The following is a 13,417-nucleotide window of genomic DNA, read 5'->3' on the forward strand; positions in this document are numbered from 1 at the left end:
ATAGGAAAACTTCTAAATTCATTACATAAAGCTAGGATCCTTTAAGTTCCTAAATCTATAAAAAGTTTTATCAACCTTATTTATGAGTATAAAACCCTAGATGAATCAATATGAAACATACTTAAAAATCACAGCAGACAATATTCAAGATCACATTTTTTTTTCTTTTTTTGTTGGTTTTTTGAGACAGGGTTTCTCAGTAGCTGTGGAGTCTATCCTGGAACTTGCTCTATAGACCAGGCTGGCCTTGAACTCACAGAGATCTGCCTGTGTCTGCCTCCCGAGTGCTGAGATTAAAGGCATGCACCACCACTGTCTGGCCAAGATCACATTTTTAAAATATGTGTTTATTTTAATTATGCGTGCTTGGGTGTTTGTCTACATGTGTATATGTGCACCATGTGTGTACAGTGCCTGTGGAAGCCCAAAGAGGGGGAGGGCTTCAGATGCCCTGGTACTGGAAGTAGAGATGGTTGTGATCTGCCACAGGAGTGTTAGGAGCTGAAACATGATCCTGCCATCCTTCTAGCCACCACAATGGTGTTCTTAAAAGTGCATCACAAACCAGAAAAGCTTATTCCAGAAAGGTAGAGTGTTATAAAATCTACTTTATAAACCACCCTATTAATGAAACTAAGGCAAAAAAAAAAAAACCATTTCCATAAATGCGGAAGAAGCACTTGATAAAATTCAAGACATATGTATTTTATTTTATTTTTTCTTCAACAAATATGTATCAAGCACCTGTTCTCTTACAGTCCTGAGGCTGCAAGAGTGAAACAAATACTGGCTCCATCCCAGCCCTCTCACCAACAAAGCGAAGCAGTCAGCAGATAAGCGAGCAAGGGGACAGGCAGTTTCACCCAGGGCATTGTTTACGTGAAACTCAATGTATATCAATTGCACTAGTATGGTTCACACATCTCTGCCCAAGACTTGCTTCTAAAGATTTTCTCTTTGAAGTCAGAAATGAGTTGAAAGTGCTCACTTTGTCTGCACATTTTTTTATTTTAGGAGGTGGGGACAGAGTCTCGTGCCGTGTCTTAGACTGGCCTTAACTCATCTAATACAGACTTTCCTCAAACTTGTGGTAATCCTCCTGCCTCAGTCTCCCAAGTCCTGGGATTCCAAGCATTTACTGCTGTGCCCAGCTTGAAGCATTTACTATCCAGCAAGGAAGACGTTAACAAGACAGGGGAAAGCAGAACTGAAAATGGGCACTAAGGACAGAGATGAGGCTTGCTGTGTGCAGAGTACAGGACAGCGAACTGTAGCTGTTTTTCGTTGGTTAGGGAACCTCACTCAGCAGCTCATAAAAGCTGCAAATGGAAACCCCCCAAAAAGCAAAGAGGAGACCTATGGCAAACAGTAGGAAATTTGGTCAAGTGCCTGGTTTTTAAATCTGGCTCAGTGGGTAAAGGTGCTTGCCACCAAGTCTGATGGCCTGAGTTCATCCCCTAGGTCCACATGGTGGAAGGAGTGAACCAACTCAGGTTGATCTGAGACCTCCACATATGTGCTGTGGCATGCTTTCATTCAAAGATATACGTATGCATGTGACCATCCCTCACTTTCCACAGGGTCTGGGGATCCAGACTCAGGTCCCATGCTCGTGTGGTAAGTGCTTCATTCACTGAGCCCTCTCCCCAGCCCTTCATACTCCATGAAGAAATGATTGGAAAGGCCGTGTTAGTTGAGAAGATACAGGATCATATAGACGCCAGCTTTCCTTAATGTATAAGCTTTACGCAACCACAACAGCAATTTCGTAAAGGTTTTCCTGGCAGCGCTGGAGCAGACTATGACTACCTGTTCGTTCGCAGCACTGTGTGGTGGTTCCTAGTGGGTAGAGTTGCCAGGCCCAGGAACAGACTGCTGAGGAGCAGCTTGGGAGACGATGGCTTTGCCTTGGGCTTATACACCTCGTATCATCATTCCTGTCTCCATGCCATTGCCCTGACCCAGGTCGTCCCCACCGGGGCCAGCATTCAGGAGGCCCTTTTGTATCCTCATGTCAGGAGACCCAGCATTGCTGAGTGTTGTGTTTCTGTTAGTCTACCTGCCTTCGTGTGACTTGCGTCTTCCACTGGTCCCCACTGGGCTTTTCACTCACAGAAGTCATTAGAGTGATCTGGATTCATTTCCGTGGCTGTGTAAAAAATCCCCCCTAAAGCAACTTAGGAGGAAAGGGATTTATTTGATTTACAATTCCAGATTATAGTCCTTCGGTGAGAGGAAGTAGAGGCAGGAGTGCAAACAGCGAGTCACGTCATGTCCACGGCCAAGAGCAAAGAGAGAAATGGAGCGCATGCCCTTGCTCGCTTGCACACGCCCTTGCTCGCTCGCACACGCCCTTGCTCACTTGCGCCTTGTGCTCAGCTAGCTCTCATCACTCCTGTGCAGTTCGGATCCCTTTCGTCAAGAGTGGTGTCACCCACGACGGGCTGGGCCCTTTCCTTGTCAATCAGCTGTCGAGACAACCCCCACACACATGCCCACAGTCCAAATGAGCTAGTCCATTCCTCCCATTCTCAAGTGCGACTCTCTTCCCAGGTCATCCTAGGCATGGCAAGATGACATTTTAAACTACCACCAGAGGTGGGGAGACTTCCCAGGATGGTCTCTATTGTTGCTTCCCTCTCCTGACCACTCAGGAATGCCAAGGTGGGAAAGACCGTGCCACCTGCTTACCTTGCAGTGTTGAACAGCCTTGGTGGGGAGGAGGTGGAGGGCCACATTGTTGCTTTCTTTTAGCAGACAGTGCAGAGTTCCAGCTCAGCTCGGCCTTGTGGTTTCCATTTGAAAGCGGCCGTTTATGATGAGTTGTGGCTTCTTCATATCCGTTATGTAACCATGGTGTGTGTTTCTAGCTTCTTCCCTTTAATTCTTCTCCCGGGGACTGTCCTCCTCTCCCCCAGCCTACTGTATACCCACTCAGCATGTGACCTCCTGTTCTCTCATCCTCCCATCCCGGTGCACGCTCCCTTCCTGCGCCCTGCCTCAAAAGCTGCCCATTATTCAGTGCCATGTTCAAAGATTCTCTTAAAAAATAATTTTCCTTGTTTCCAGCTGAATTTGAAATGCTGGCATTTATCAAGGCAAATCGCCCTTTGATTTCTCAGTAATGTGTATTTCTTCTGAAGCTCCCTGTTCAGCTGAATTTTAATGCAGACGTCCGTGGCACCTGGGCAGTTTCTGAACTAGTTTGCTTATTGCACTGAACAGAGCACAGGCCTCAGAAAGATCCCTGGGGTAGGATTGGGTAAGCCAAAGGGCTTGACTTAGCCCGGTGACCTAGACTCACTGGCCAGACTGTCTGTGAGAGCTCAGCCTTTGGGAACTACAGTTTACACGGCATGACTATTTTTCCTGGGGGCCATACAAGCACGTAGAGTTGAGGCTGAGCATGGGAACCACATCCCGGAACTATCTATCCTTTTGAATATTTGGAGCTAAACTGGCTCAAACTTTACATAAAGAAGACCCATGATTAACAATGTATTTTTAATTGTTTTAGCTTTATTTTTAATTTCATGCATGTATGTGTTGGGTGTTAGTGTCCATATGAGTGCAGCTGCTGGAAGAGACCAAAAGAGTGTATCAGATCCCTTGGGGCTGGAGTTACAGGTGAACTGCCCCACAGAGGTTCTGGATACTGTACTTGGGGTTCTCTGCAAAACAGTGTATACTCTTAATCTCTCCAGTCCCAATAATGTATTTTTAAAATGTAAAATTTCCACAATAATAAGTTGTTTATATTTACAAGTGTGTGTCTGTGCACTCACTCACACGTATGTGCACATGTGTGTATACATGCTGTGTGAGGTTAGGAGACCCAACATTGCTGACTGTCCCACCTTGCTACTGGATTCACCTTTTGGTGAAAATGCAACTAACAAGACAGGAATCATTTGCAAGTTTCTGCACCTTCGGTATCTTTGAATTATTCTTCAAAACCACATCTCTTTTCTCTTCCAGGAAACGAGAGACTTTGAAGTCACAAGAAGAGAAGGTAGGAAAAATTTACTTATATCTATATCATCCTTGGCACTATTGATGAAGCTAAGGTGAACTTAGACCACAGGCAGCCTGTTCTTTGAAACGTCATGTGGTCTTTCCTGCATGCTAGCTGTTTGCCTTTGGTTCAAGAGACCCAAGAACTTAACGCTGGGTTTGCCTGTGAGAGCAGAGGCTTCTGCCTTCAAGTATCAGGGACGGCTCTTGGGAACTGGTTCATTCACCATCACATCTATGGTCTCTGAAGAAGACTCTCATTTTTGGGTGATGTTTGAAGTCATTGAGTTTCACCCAGAAGAAAACATTAATAATAGGGACACACACACACAAATAGTTTATGGTTTGGGGAGTTTCATTGTTGGGCAGGCAAAGCCTCTATGAAAAATGTTTCTGATTAGATTTTTATAGCTTCATCTAAGCCAGAATAGAAATAACCAATTAATTTCCCCCTTTGAAAACAATTCCACGATGTTCCATTTTCCCTGCCAGCCTTCCTCTGGCGCATTTGTTTTCTGGTCTCAGAGGTAAGCATGTACGGGTGGCAATTTCAGAATCTTCTAATGGAAATTTCTCTTCTTTACTTTCAGTAACAGCTAGTCTCTAATGAGAGAATGTCTTTTGTGTGATTTGTGGAATCATCTCTTTACTGTAGGGACGGGGAGTGAATAAAGCCAGAAACCGTAGTGTATTCTCAGTCTAGTGCAAAGGCTTTGGTTTTAGCCTTAACCACATCCTCCTCTGTGGTACTGTCTCCAAAAGAGTGATGATGGGGTAGAGAAACACCCTTGGCTCCTAAGTCAGACACTCCTGGTTAGTTAGCACCCTGTGCTTTGCAACGAGGAGCTGGGGTAACTGTGGTATGAGCATTAAGAGCTCACTGATAACACCCTGGCAGTGCAGTCCATACCCGTCACCCGAGTGGCTGGCATCCGTGCTCTGGAACCATAAATTCAAAGGATCTGGATAATCTGATTCTAGCAGGAATTTTCTGGCTTCCATGGACTCAGTGTACAGTGGCCTCTGGACCATTTCAATGGGGCAAACCACATTCTCTGGCTATTGATACTGAATTAAATGAGATGAAGGTAGATGGGGGGCAGTCTTCATTTTAGAAAATTCCCTTCCCACTGGGAGTAGTGACTGTAGGCAGGAGAGAAGGCATGAAGGTAGGAGTTGGCATGCCCTGTGTGGCTTTGAATAAGTTGTTCGCGTGAGTACCCTGCCTGAGAATGTCTGAAATTAATTTGTATGAAGGACTCACATATAAATTTAGCTTCTTTGTAATCTTAACTGTCTGTGTATTGAAAACGTCTTTGACTATGCTGGAGTTTGGGACAGTCATATGTATTTCTTTCTAAAGACATAATAGTCCTCCCTGAACTCTCAGGGTTTAGAATTTCCCAAAGGATGGCGGTGAGTACCCCAGAAAGGGCACAGACGCGTGGACTATGCTGTCTTCATCACAGTTCCTGCTTTCTAAGCCTTGGCTTCCATGGTGACTAACTGGGAACATGTTTCTTGGGTTGTTACTAAGCAAGTCTCTCCCTACATCACAAATGTAGTTTCTTCCTATTGTGAACGATGTCTCTCCTGTTTTCTTCTGTCAAAGTGTAGAGTGTTTAAGAGGTCCTGAAATAGCTTGGTGTCAATGCTTGTCACACGGCAGTGAGAAAGAGAGGTTGGGGCCTTGAAGGGTATTTGCAAGTGTTTGGGGACCTGAGAACTCACTGCCGTGGGTTTTGCAGGTTGTTAATCTTCAGAACAGTATATTAGTATAAAAAATAATAACACTGCTGTGAAAATTTTACCAAATTATTCCTATCAACAGAAATAGATTATTATTGTCTAGCAGAATAACTGTTGGGTTGAATCCTTGCTCTGACTTGGCTTGGAACAGAAGAGGCTAGTCATGCTCGATTTACCAAACCCCAGGAGGGTCCATAGTGATCAGGAGAGATCACTCTGAATGACTTTTGAATCTAACGGAATCTAAGAGAATTTTCCATGTAGGTGTGTTTTGTTTAATTTCTATAACTTGGAGCAGCAGCTCTACCTACCTGACACTTAATGTCACAGACACATGACCCAACGCAAATCCCCACTATGACTTTCAGAGGTGCTTGAATAAGTGTGGTGAGATGCGAGAGAGGCTGGCACTAGCCTGGGAGGTGACGAGTCTAGGCTGAACCTCAGCGAGGGGGCAGGGATGAGGGAGGTGACTGCCTGTGACTCTATTTAGTGTTCCTACAGCACTATGCTTTGTATGCTTTGTGCCTCATCCCACGTCACCTCTGCTTCATGGCATCCAACTCTTTCCTGAAGCATTTGGCTTCTTTCTGCTGCTAACCCATTCTATTCATCACCTAACAGCAGAAACCTCTCTGTTCTTCTCCATGTTCCCCACAATCCTAGGCCAAGGCCAGTAATTTGTTTATACGTGTTTCTTCTTTAAGGCGATATTTGAGAATTTCATTCATGGACCCAATGTCATTTGATCATATTCACCCCATCCCTTTAATTCCCCCCAGATCCACCCCTACCTCTATCCTCACCAACTTCGTGTCCTTTTTCTCATAAACTATTGGGTCTGCTTTCTGATGCCTGTATGCACGTGGATGTAAGATCATCGACTCAGGTATAGACAACCTATTAGATACCACACCCTTAAAGAAGAGTTTCTCTCTCAGCTGCCAACAGCCGTCAATAGTTCCTAAGTGATGGACAGGAAGCAGTGAGCCCCTCCCCATCCATGCTAGAATGTTGACTGGCTTGATCTCATGTAGGCAGCTACAACTGAGGTGAGTTCAAGTGCAGTGGTCCTAGAATGTCCAAAATTTCAATCCAGTCCTTTCTGGTGTCTTAGAATCTTTTCGCCCCCTCTTCCTTAATGTTTTCTAAGCCTTTGGCACAATAGTGTGGTGGGTACTCCAGTCATTTATTCTCTGCACGGTGGCCAGTTGTGACTTTCTGTGTTAATCACTGTCCACCGCACAAAGAAGTTTCTCCAGCAAGGGCAGAGAGTGTGGAGAAACAATAACACCTTGATCCTACTCACTGGGAAGCCAAAGTTAGCTTGATATTATGTCCATTTAATAAAACAGCAGTAGTCAATTTCCCCCTAGGGCCCATGAGCTCCCCAGCCATGGGTTCTTGGCCAGATTTACAGCAGTATCAGTCACACATCTCCTGCAGAGCAGGCCTTCTATCAGGAAGTGGTTGGTAAGGCCCATAGTGTCCACACCTATCAGACCCATGGATGTATCCTGCCAGGCTGGTGGTTATTGTAGCTTTCCCAATTTACAGCTGGGTAAGACTGGTGGTGACTTTTTCTCCATCAGCCTGCGTAGGACCTCACGGGAATAATTATTTCTTGAATTATGTACAAGCTGCCCATGTGTGCCCTGGTCTTATCTTCATGGTATACTAGTGAGGACCCAAGGCCTTTAGATTTTAAAAAGGTAACTTAAAAGAGATATTCTGGATTGTTACTACTAGTTTTAAAAATACTGTTATAGTTCTTCTGGTGACATTATATTTTAATAGGTTCTAATAAAAAGAAAAGACACATTCTGTGTACATCCACTAGGTGTTCCTCGGCAATGCATTAATGAGAGGACTTCAGGTTCAAATAAACTTGGTGTCATATGGGCCCATATTATGAGACTCTGTTCTCAAAGGAAACAGACTAACAAAAATGGTATATTGAAGTCCTAAGCTGGAGTTTGTGAACATGACCTTATTTCCTAGGGTCTTACAGACAATAGAGAAGCCAAGTTAAGGTAAAGTCATATTGATTCAGTGCTGGCCTTGGTTCCATGCGTGAGGGGCAGTAGGAGCTTCATATATAGATGCAGAAGGAGAACGCCAAGTGAAGGTAGAGACGGGGCATCGCTGACAACCACTAGTTAGGAAAAGGCATGGGGGCATTGCTCCTAGAGCCTTCAGAGAGGGTTCGTGAATGGTGCAGTCAATGCCTCCTTCGATCTTGGTCTTCTGATTTTCAGAACTGTGAGAAAATGAGTTCCTGCTTCTGAAGCCTCCTTGCTTGTGCTTGAATACAGCAGCCCTAGGGTACCCATACCCTAGTTCAGAAAATGCTGAACTCAAACAACCAGATGAGGAGTTTGTTTGGGCTTCAGAACCACTCTGGCTTCTTCTGTGTTAAACACACTCTCAGCAGGGAAGATAATAGGCAGCATTTCCCCAAATCAGCTTCCCATGGGATGGAACTTTGCTGGTGTTCAGGGCTGCCACTGCCCTCGGTGCCCTCATGAGATCTGCTGTAGCCAATCCAGGCAAGTGGATGGCTTCCTTGGCGGCCAGGCACCAGGAGCTGAGCCTGTCTGGAATGGTGAGGTGGGTGCAATCATGCCACCCTGCCCAGAATTTTCCATGGATGACGGGATCTGAACTCAGGGCCTCATGCCTTCACAGAAAGCCTTCTACCCACTGAGCCATCTCCGGAACCCAAGCATGGTTCTTTTTACACCTCTTTCCAGACACCTAAAATTTAATTTCAACCTCTTTTGAAACTTCACAGCGAAGAGTTGCCAACCTTAGTCCTTCCGAGCCACTCCCATGTTCACTCAGGGCAGGTGCTGATTGTGCCTGCCAGAATCCATCGGTTCCCACCAGTGCTTTTCTCTGACTGATCCCATCACTTTGAATTACAGCCATAGAGCACCCTCGAGTTCTTGGAGCAAGTGACTTGGATAATTCAGCCCTTGTCAGCTATCTCTGAAGGTCAGGTGGTGATCTGTAAGCTATTCCAGATGTCTGTGATTGTGCAGTGATTAGGGGCTTGAGTTCGGAGCTGGGTGCCCGGGTGTCATGTTGTATTACTGGTCCTCCCAAGGATGCTCCACTTACTGTGTTCGGCCTTAGCTGGCCTGACCTGGCTTTCCAGGAAGGCAATGAGAGACTGGAAGGATGAGGATGCTGCTGTTTTCAGGGGAGAGGAAAGGAGGGAGAGACTGTCACCCTTAGCCTGGGTGACACTGGGTACTTAGGCTACTTAGCAATGCAAATCCCCCCAACTAAACAGGACTTGCCAGCATTGAGTGTGAAACTGGGACCCTGGCTTCCTGAAAGTCCCTGGAATCAGTCCCCAGTTGACAGCTTTATTGTTCTGTGCATCTGGGGGAAGTTCAGCTATCAAGATCTGTATGGTGTTTGCCATTAATTCTGATTTTGTTTAGCAGATGTTTTCTGGATCTCCCCGTTGCCTGCATAATGCGTCTCACTAATGTGAAGTGGCTGACTCTGGGCTGAAACGGATGAACGAACTCCCAGGTTTTGAGGGGACTAACTTTAATGGGTGCAGATGGAGGGAACTTGAGGGAAACCGACCAGAGTTGACAGTGCTGGGGCAGTAAGTCCTTTTCAGTTGTAGACGTCTACTTAGGCAAGGCGAGGAGTTCCCCGTCCCCCTCTCCCCCCATTCATTCCTCTATACTGGAGCCTTGCTTGTTCTTGTGCAGGTGCTGGGCTAAAAGAAGTGGAGAGTGACTCCGCTCTTTACAGTCCTGACTCAGCAGAGTCATCGTTTCTGTGGCACTCTGTCTCTCCTAAGCAGACGGAGAAGACTTTGTACCCAGTTGCCCCAGAGTAGATGGGAAATGGGCGGCTCTGCTGCTAGGATATCTATTGAAGTGCAGGTGTTCTACACTCAGGCTTTTGTTGTTTGTGTTTGTGTGTGTATGTGTGTGCACTGTGGAGGTCAGAGGACAACTTGCAGGAGTTGGTTCTCTCCTTCTTCCATGTGGGTTCTGTTGATTGAACTCAGATCATCAGGCAAAGCTGCCTGCTGTGAGCAACCATCCCTCCAGGCTCTACACCCATCCCTTAAGGACAAGGCTCATGGGCCACGTCCTTGGGGATTCCCACCACAATGCTTAGACCAGGGAGGCTATCTGGAGTTTGTGGGGAGTCACATTGTCAGTGAGATAATGATTTCTGTTCTTGTTTCATTTCTGTTGCTGCGATAAAAACATCTTGACCCATAGAAACATAGGTTGGAAAAAGAGGGCCATTTGGCTTACAGTTTCAGGTTACAGTCCATAATTCCAGGGGAGTAGCATCATCAGGAGCTTGAGAGCTCTGGTCACACAGCATCCACAGTCAAGGACAGAGAGAAACAAGGCACCTGTGGCAACTGCTTGCTCACCCAGGAACTTTTCATCACTCTTACACAATTCAGGGGCCAGACTAGGGATTGGTGTTACCCACAGTGGGCTGGGTCAATTAACAATCAATACAACTCCTTGCAGACCTGCCCATAGAACAAGCTGAACTAGATAATTCAACTGAGACACTCTCCCTGGGTGATTCTAGATTTTGTCAAGTTGATACTTACAATTAGCTAGCACAGTTCCCTGCGGTGTGAACCACTGCAGCGACACAAGGACCATGAGATCACCCCTTCCCCTGTCCCATCATTATGATCCCACCCCTCAAAGTTTAGGAGAAAGAGGAGATAGGCACTCTTATGGGACCTGCCAAGTTCTCCTCCTTGCACAGAAGTTGCACCTCCCCTGAGCATCCACCAAAAGATAAGATTGGCATTTTCTATCTTACATCCTTCCTTAGTCCCCAAATCAGGAGTCTGCACTTTATAGGAACCTTTGAAATGGTCTTTTTTCTGTAAGCACCGACACTTTGTGAAGCTGTTTGCTCCGGCATATTAATGTGCCGTCGGCAAGCCTTTGGAGTTAATTATCTGTGACTTAAGAACCATTTATTTCTGTCTCTTTGTCTCATTGTCACCCAGCACTTTTCTTTATTAGGAAACAAAGTAGAGAACCCAACTGACCATTATGTCCTAATTCTCTGGCTGTCATCAAAATTAGTTTACCTCTAAAAAATTCTTTTTAACAACCCCTACCTCCCAAGCCTGTGCCATCTCATTATTTCCAAATCGTGCTGTCTCTCTACAAATCTTTAATTTCTCTGCATTGGCATGAGCATAGCCCAAACTGGGACTGAGCTGAAGGGGGAGGTAGCTCATCTAAATTAGCAAGGCTGTCAGTGTTCTCGTGTGATTTATCAGCCTTACTAGCTGAACAGTTGGCTTTTTCCCCCTCCCTCCCAACTATGGCGGGAGAACCACAACGTTTCTTCTAGGGTACATGGGCTGGTGAACCAGTCATGGCTACTGTGATGGGCCTTTGCAGATCAAGTTACCATAGTTGAGTGGGTCTGTGAGTTAGTTATAACACGTTCCTGGGTCTCTGTATTCTCGTATTTGAGTTGTTCTTCTTACCCAAGGCTTTCATTCAATTCCTGGAAATGCTTCAGGGCCTGCTTATAGAAGGCTTTATGTATGGTGTTGAATTTCACCACAGAGAAGATGACCTTGTCTTGATGTCCCTGGGAAGTCGGGGCCCGTGTGCTGGAGAAATGAGCAAATGGGGTGAACACTGGCTCTGTATTATGTTGACAGTACCCCACACCTCTTGGGACCGAGGCTCCAGCCAATGGTCTGAGTGTGGTTGGCACTGTGAGATGGTGCACAGAGCTAGTTCGCCCCTAGACCATCAACTCTTCACTGTCTCTGCAGGCCATGGCTCCTCAGTTCATCCTGGGCCTCTTGAGTGTTCTCTCACTACCTCAAAGGCAATGTGCTGGGGCCAAATTGGGTAGATAGTGTTTGTGGTGGAGAACCTTCTTTGTGAAAAGGTGACACAATCTCTAGGTTGTTGGTTGCTACTGTAAGTTTCCCTGAGGTGACTGAAGGGTTTGCTGCCTTCAGCACACTTGATGTGGGCCCAGGGACCTGGCTCTTCTCTTCAGTTCACCCCTGTGGTTGGTTCCCCGTACACCGAGCGCCAAACTTCCTCATCATAAAGCCAGGTCATTAGAAGAGAGGCAGTATAGCGTCAGCCTCTAACTGCGGTGCTGGGGTTCTCTGGGACTGCATATACTTAAGTCACACAGCCTTCCTGAGCCAATGACTGAGGTTTAGGGAGAGTCACCAACTATGCCCTCTCTGGCGGGTCATTCACCAAGTATGGGAGGAAGATGATTCCCTAAATGACAGTTGGGACGTGGAAGAAGAAAAGTTAAGAATAACAAACAACTCTGTGGGGTTAGGAAGATGGCCTGGGGTTGGAGGTGGGCTGAGAACACTGCCTCACAAACCTGATGGCCTGAGTTTGATGCCCAGAATCAACAAACATAAATGCCAGAAGCAGTAGGGGAAGCATCTTCAATGCCAGCATGCCCTGTGTGGAGATGAGAAGTGGAGACGGAATACCCAGAAGCTCACTAGCCAGCTAACCCACCTTGCAGCATCTCACAACCAGAGCTGCCATTTCCTGCTTCATTCTCTCTCTCTCTCTCTCTCTCTCTCTCTCTCTCTCTCTCTCTCTCTCTCTCTCTCTTTCTCTCTCTCTCTCTCTCTGTGTGTGTGTGTGTATTTGAGGCAGGTCTCACTATTTAGCCCAGGCTGCTTTCTGACTCACAGAGACCAATCTACCTCTGCCTCCTGAGTGCTAGGCTTAGCCTGGCTCACACTTATCTACATTTTAAAGCCAGTTTGGGGACAAAATTCAATTCTGCAGGTAAGAAGGGTTCTAGTGGAAACATTTTCAGAACAGCCTTACTTGGTCTCCAGAAACACCTTCCGTGACGGGGCAGTGCACTCTCATTTTGTAAGCAGAAAAAAGACTGGGTGGGGAACACTGAGACTTAGTCCTGTAGATTGATCACAGAATTGAACCGTAGATTTCCCAGAGGCCACTGGGGAAAACTCATTTGCTATGGCTATCCAACAGTATTTGTATGACTCTGTTTCAAAGCTCAGGCTCCCATATGGACTCCTTGTTCTTCAGGTGACAGGTGAAGGGCAAGGGACCCTGCAGGGCTCTTGGCGGATGGTAAGGGCTGCTTGCTCTGAGCCCTGGCTTGCTACAGTCCCAGAGGAACAGAGTCCCTCACATCAGCAGGGCTGGGCCTAGCAGAGCTGTGGGAGGAAGAGGACTCCAATCTGTGTGTTTTGCTAATTTTAGGATTCCTTTTTGGCTGGAAGCAGCACTGGCATCAGCCGCTTAGTGGCTTTATCTGCCATCCGATCATTTGCATGAGCTACTGCACATTGAGACGCTAGTCCTGTGGCCAAGGGGAGCCGGATTACATCTCATCTGTGCTTCGATGCTCAAGCCCAGCAGAAAATGACTTGATCTCTTGCTTTGGTTTTAAAGACAGTGGGTTTGTAAAAATGGGCTATGAAATCGCTTCCCTCCTTTTAGGGAATTTGAAATAATGTCTTAGACTTGAAGTGTTCCTTGGCCGCCCTTGCTCTCAAATGCTTTCTGGTTTCCCTGCTTTTTCTACTTTTATTCATTTTTACACTCACTTATCTGTGCCTGTGCCAACACGTGAACCATGTGAAACTCAAAGA

The 13,417-nt window shown here is 46.2% G+C and overlaps 1 protein-coding gene across 1 annotated transcript in view; it reads left to right on the forward strand.

The window, feature by feature from the left end:
- The window catches only part of Fstl4 (follistatin like 4), a 430,956-nt gene that overhangs the window by 43,670 nt on the left and 373,869 nt on the right, over positions 1-13,417 (forward strand). The window contains exon 3 of the mRNA XM_050157785.1: positions 3,979-4,012. Coding sequence (XP_050013742.1) covers positions 3,979-4,012 — 34 coding nt within the window. The remainder of the gene's footprint in view (positions 1-3,978; positions 4,013-13,417) is intronic.

Source organism: Alexandromys fortis, unplaced genomic scaffold (genome assembly GCF_014885135.2).
Source record: "Alexandromys fortis isolate MF-2015 unplaced genomic scaffold, M_Fortis_MF-2015_v1.1 scaffold_103, whole genome shotgun sequence".
Classification (NCBI taxonomy): domain Eukaryota; kingdom Metazoa; phylum Chordata; class Mammalia; order Rodentia; family Cricetidae; genus Alexandromys; species Alexandromys fortis.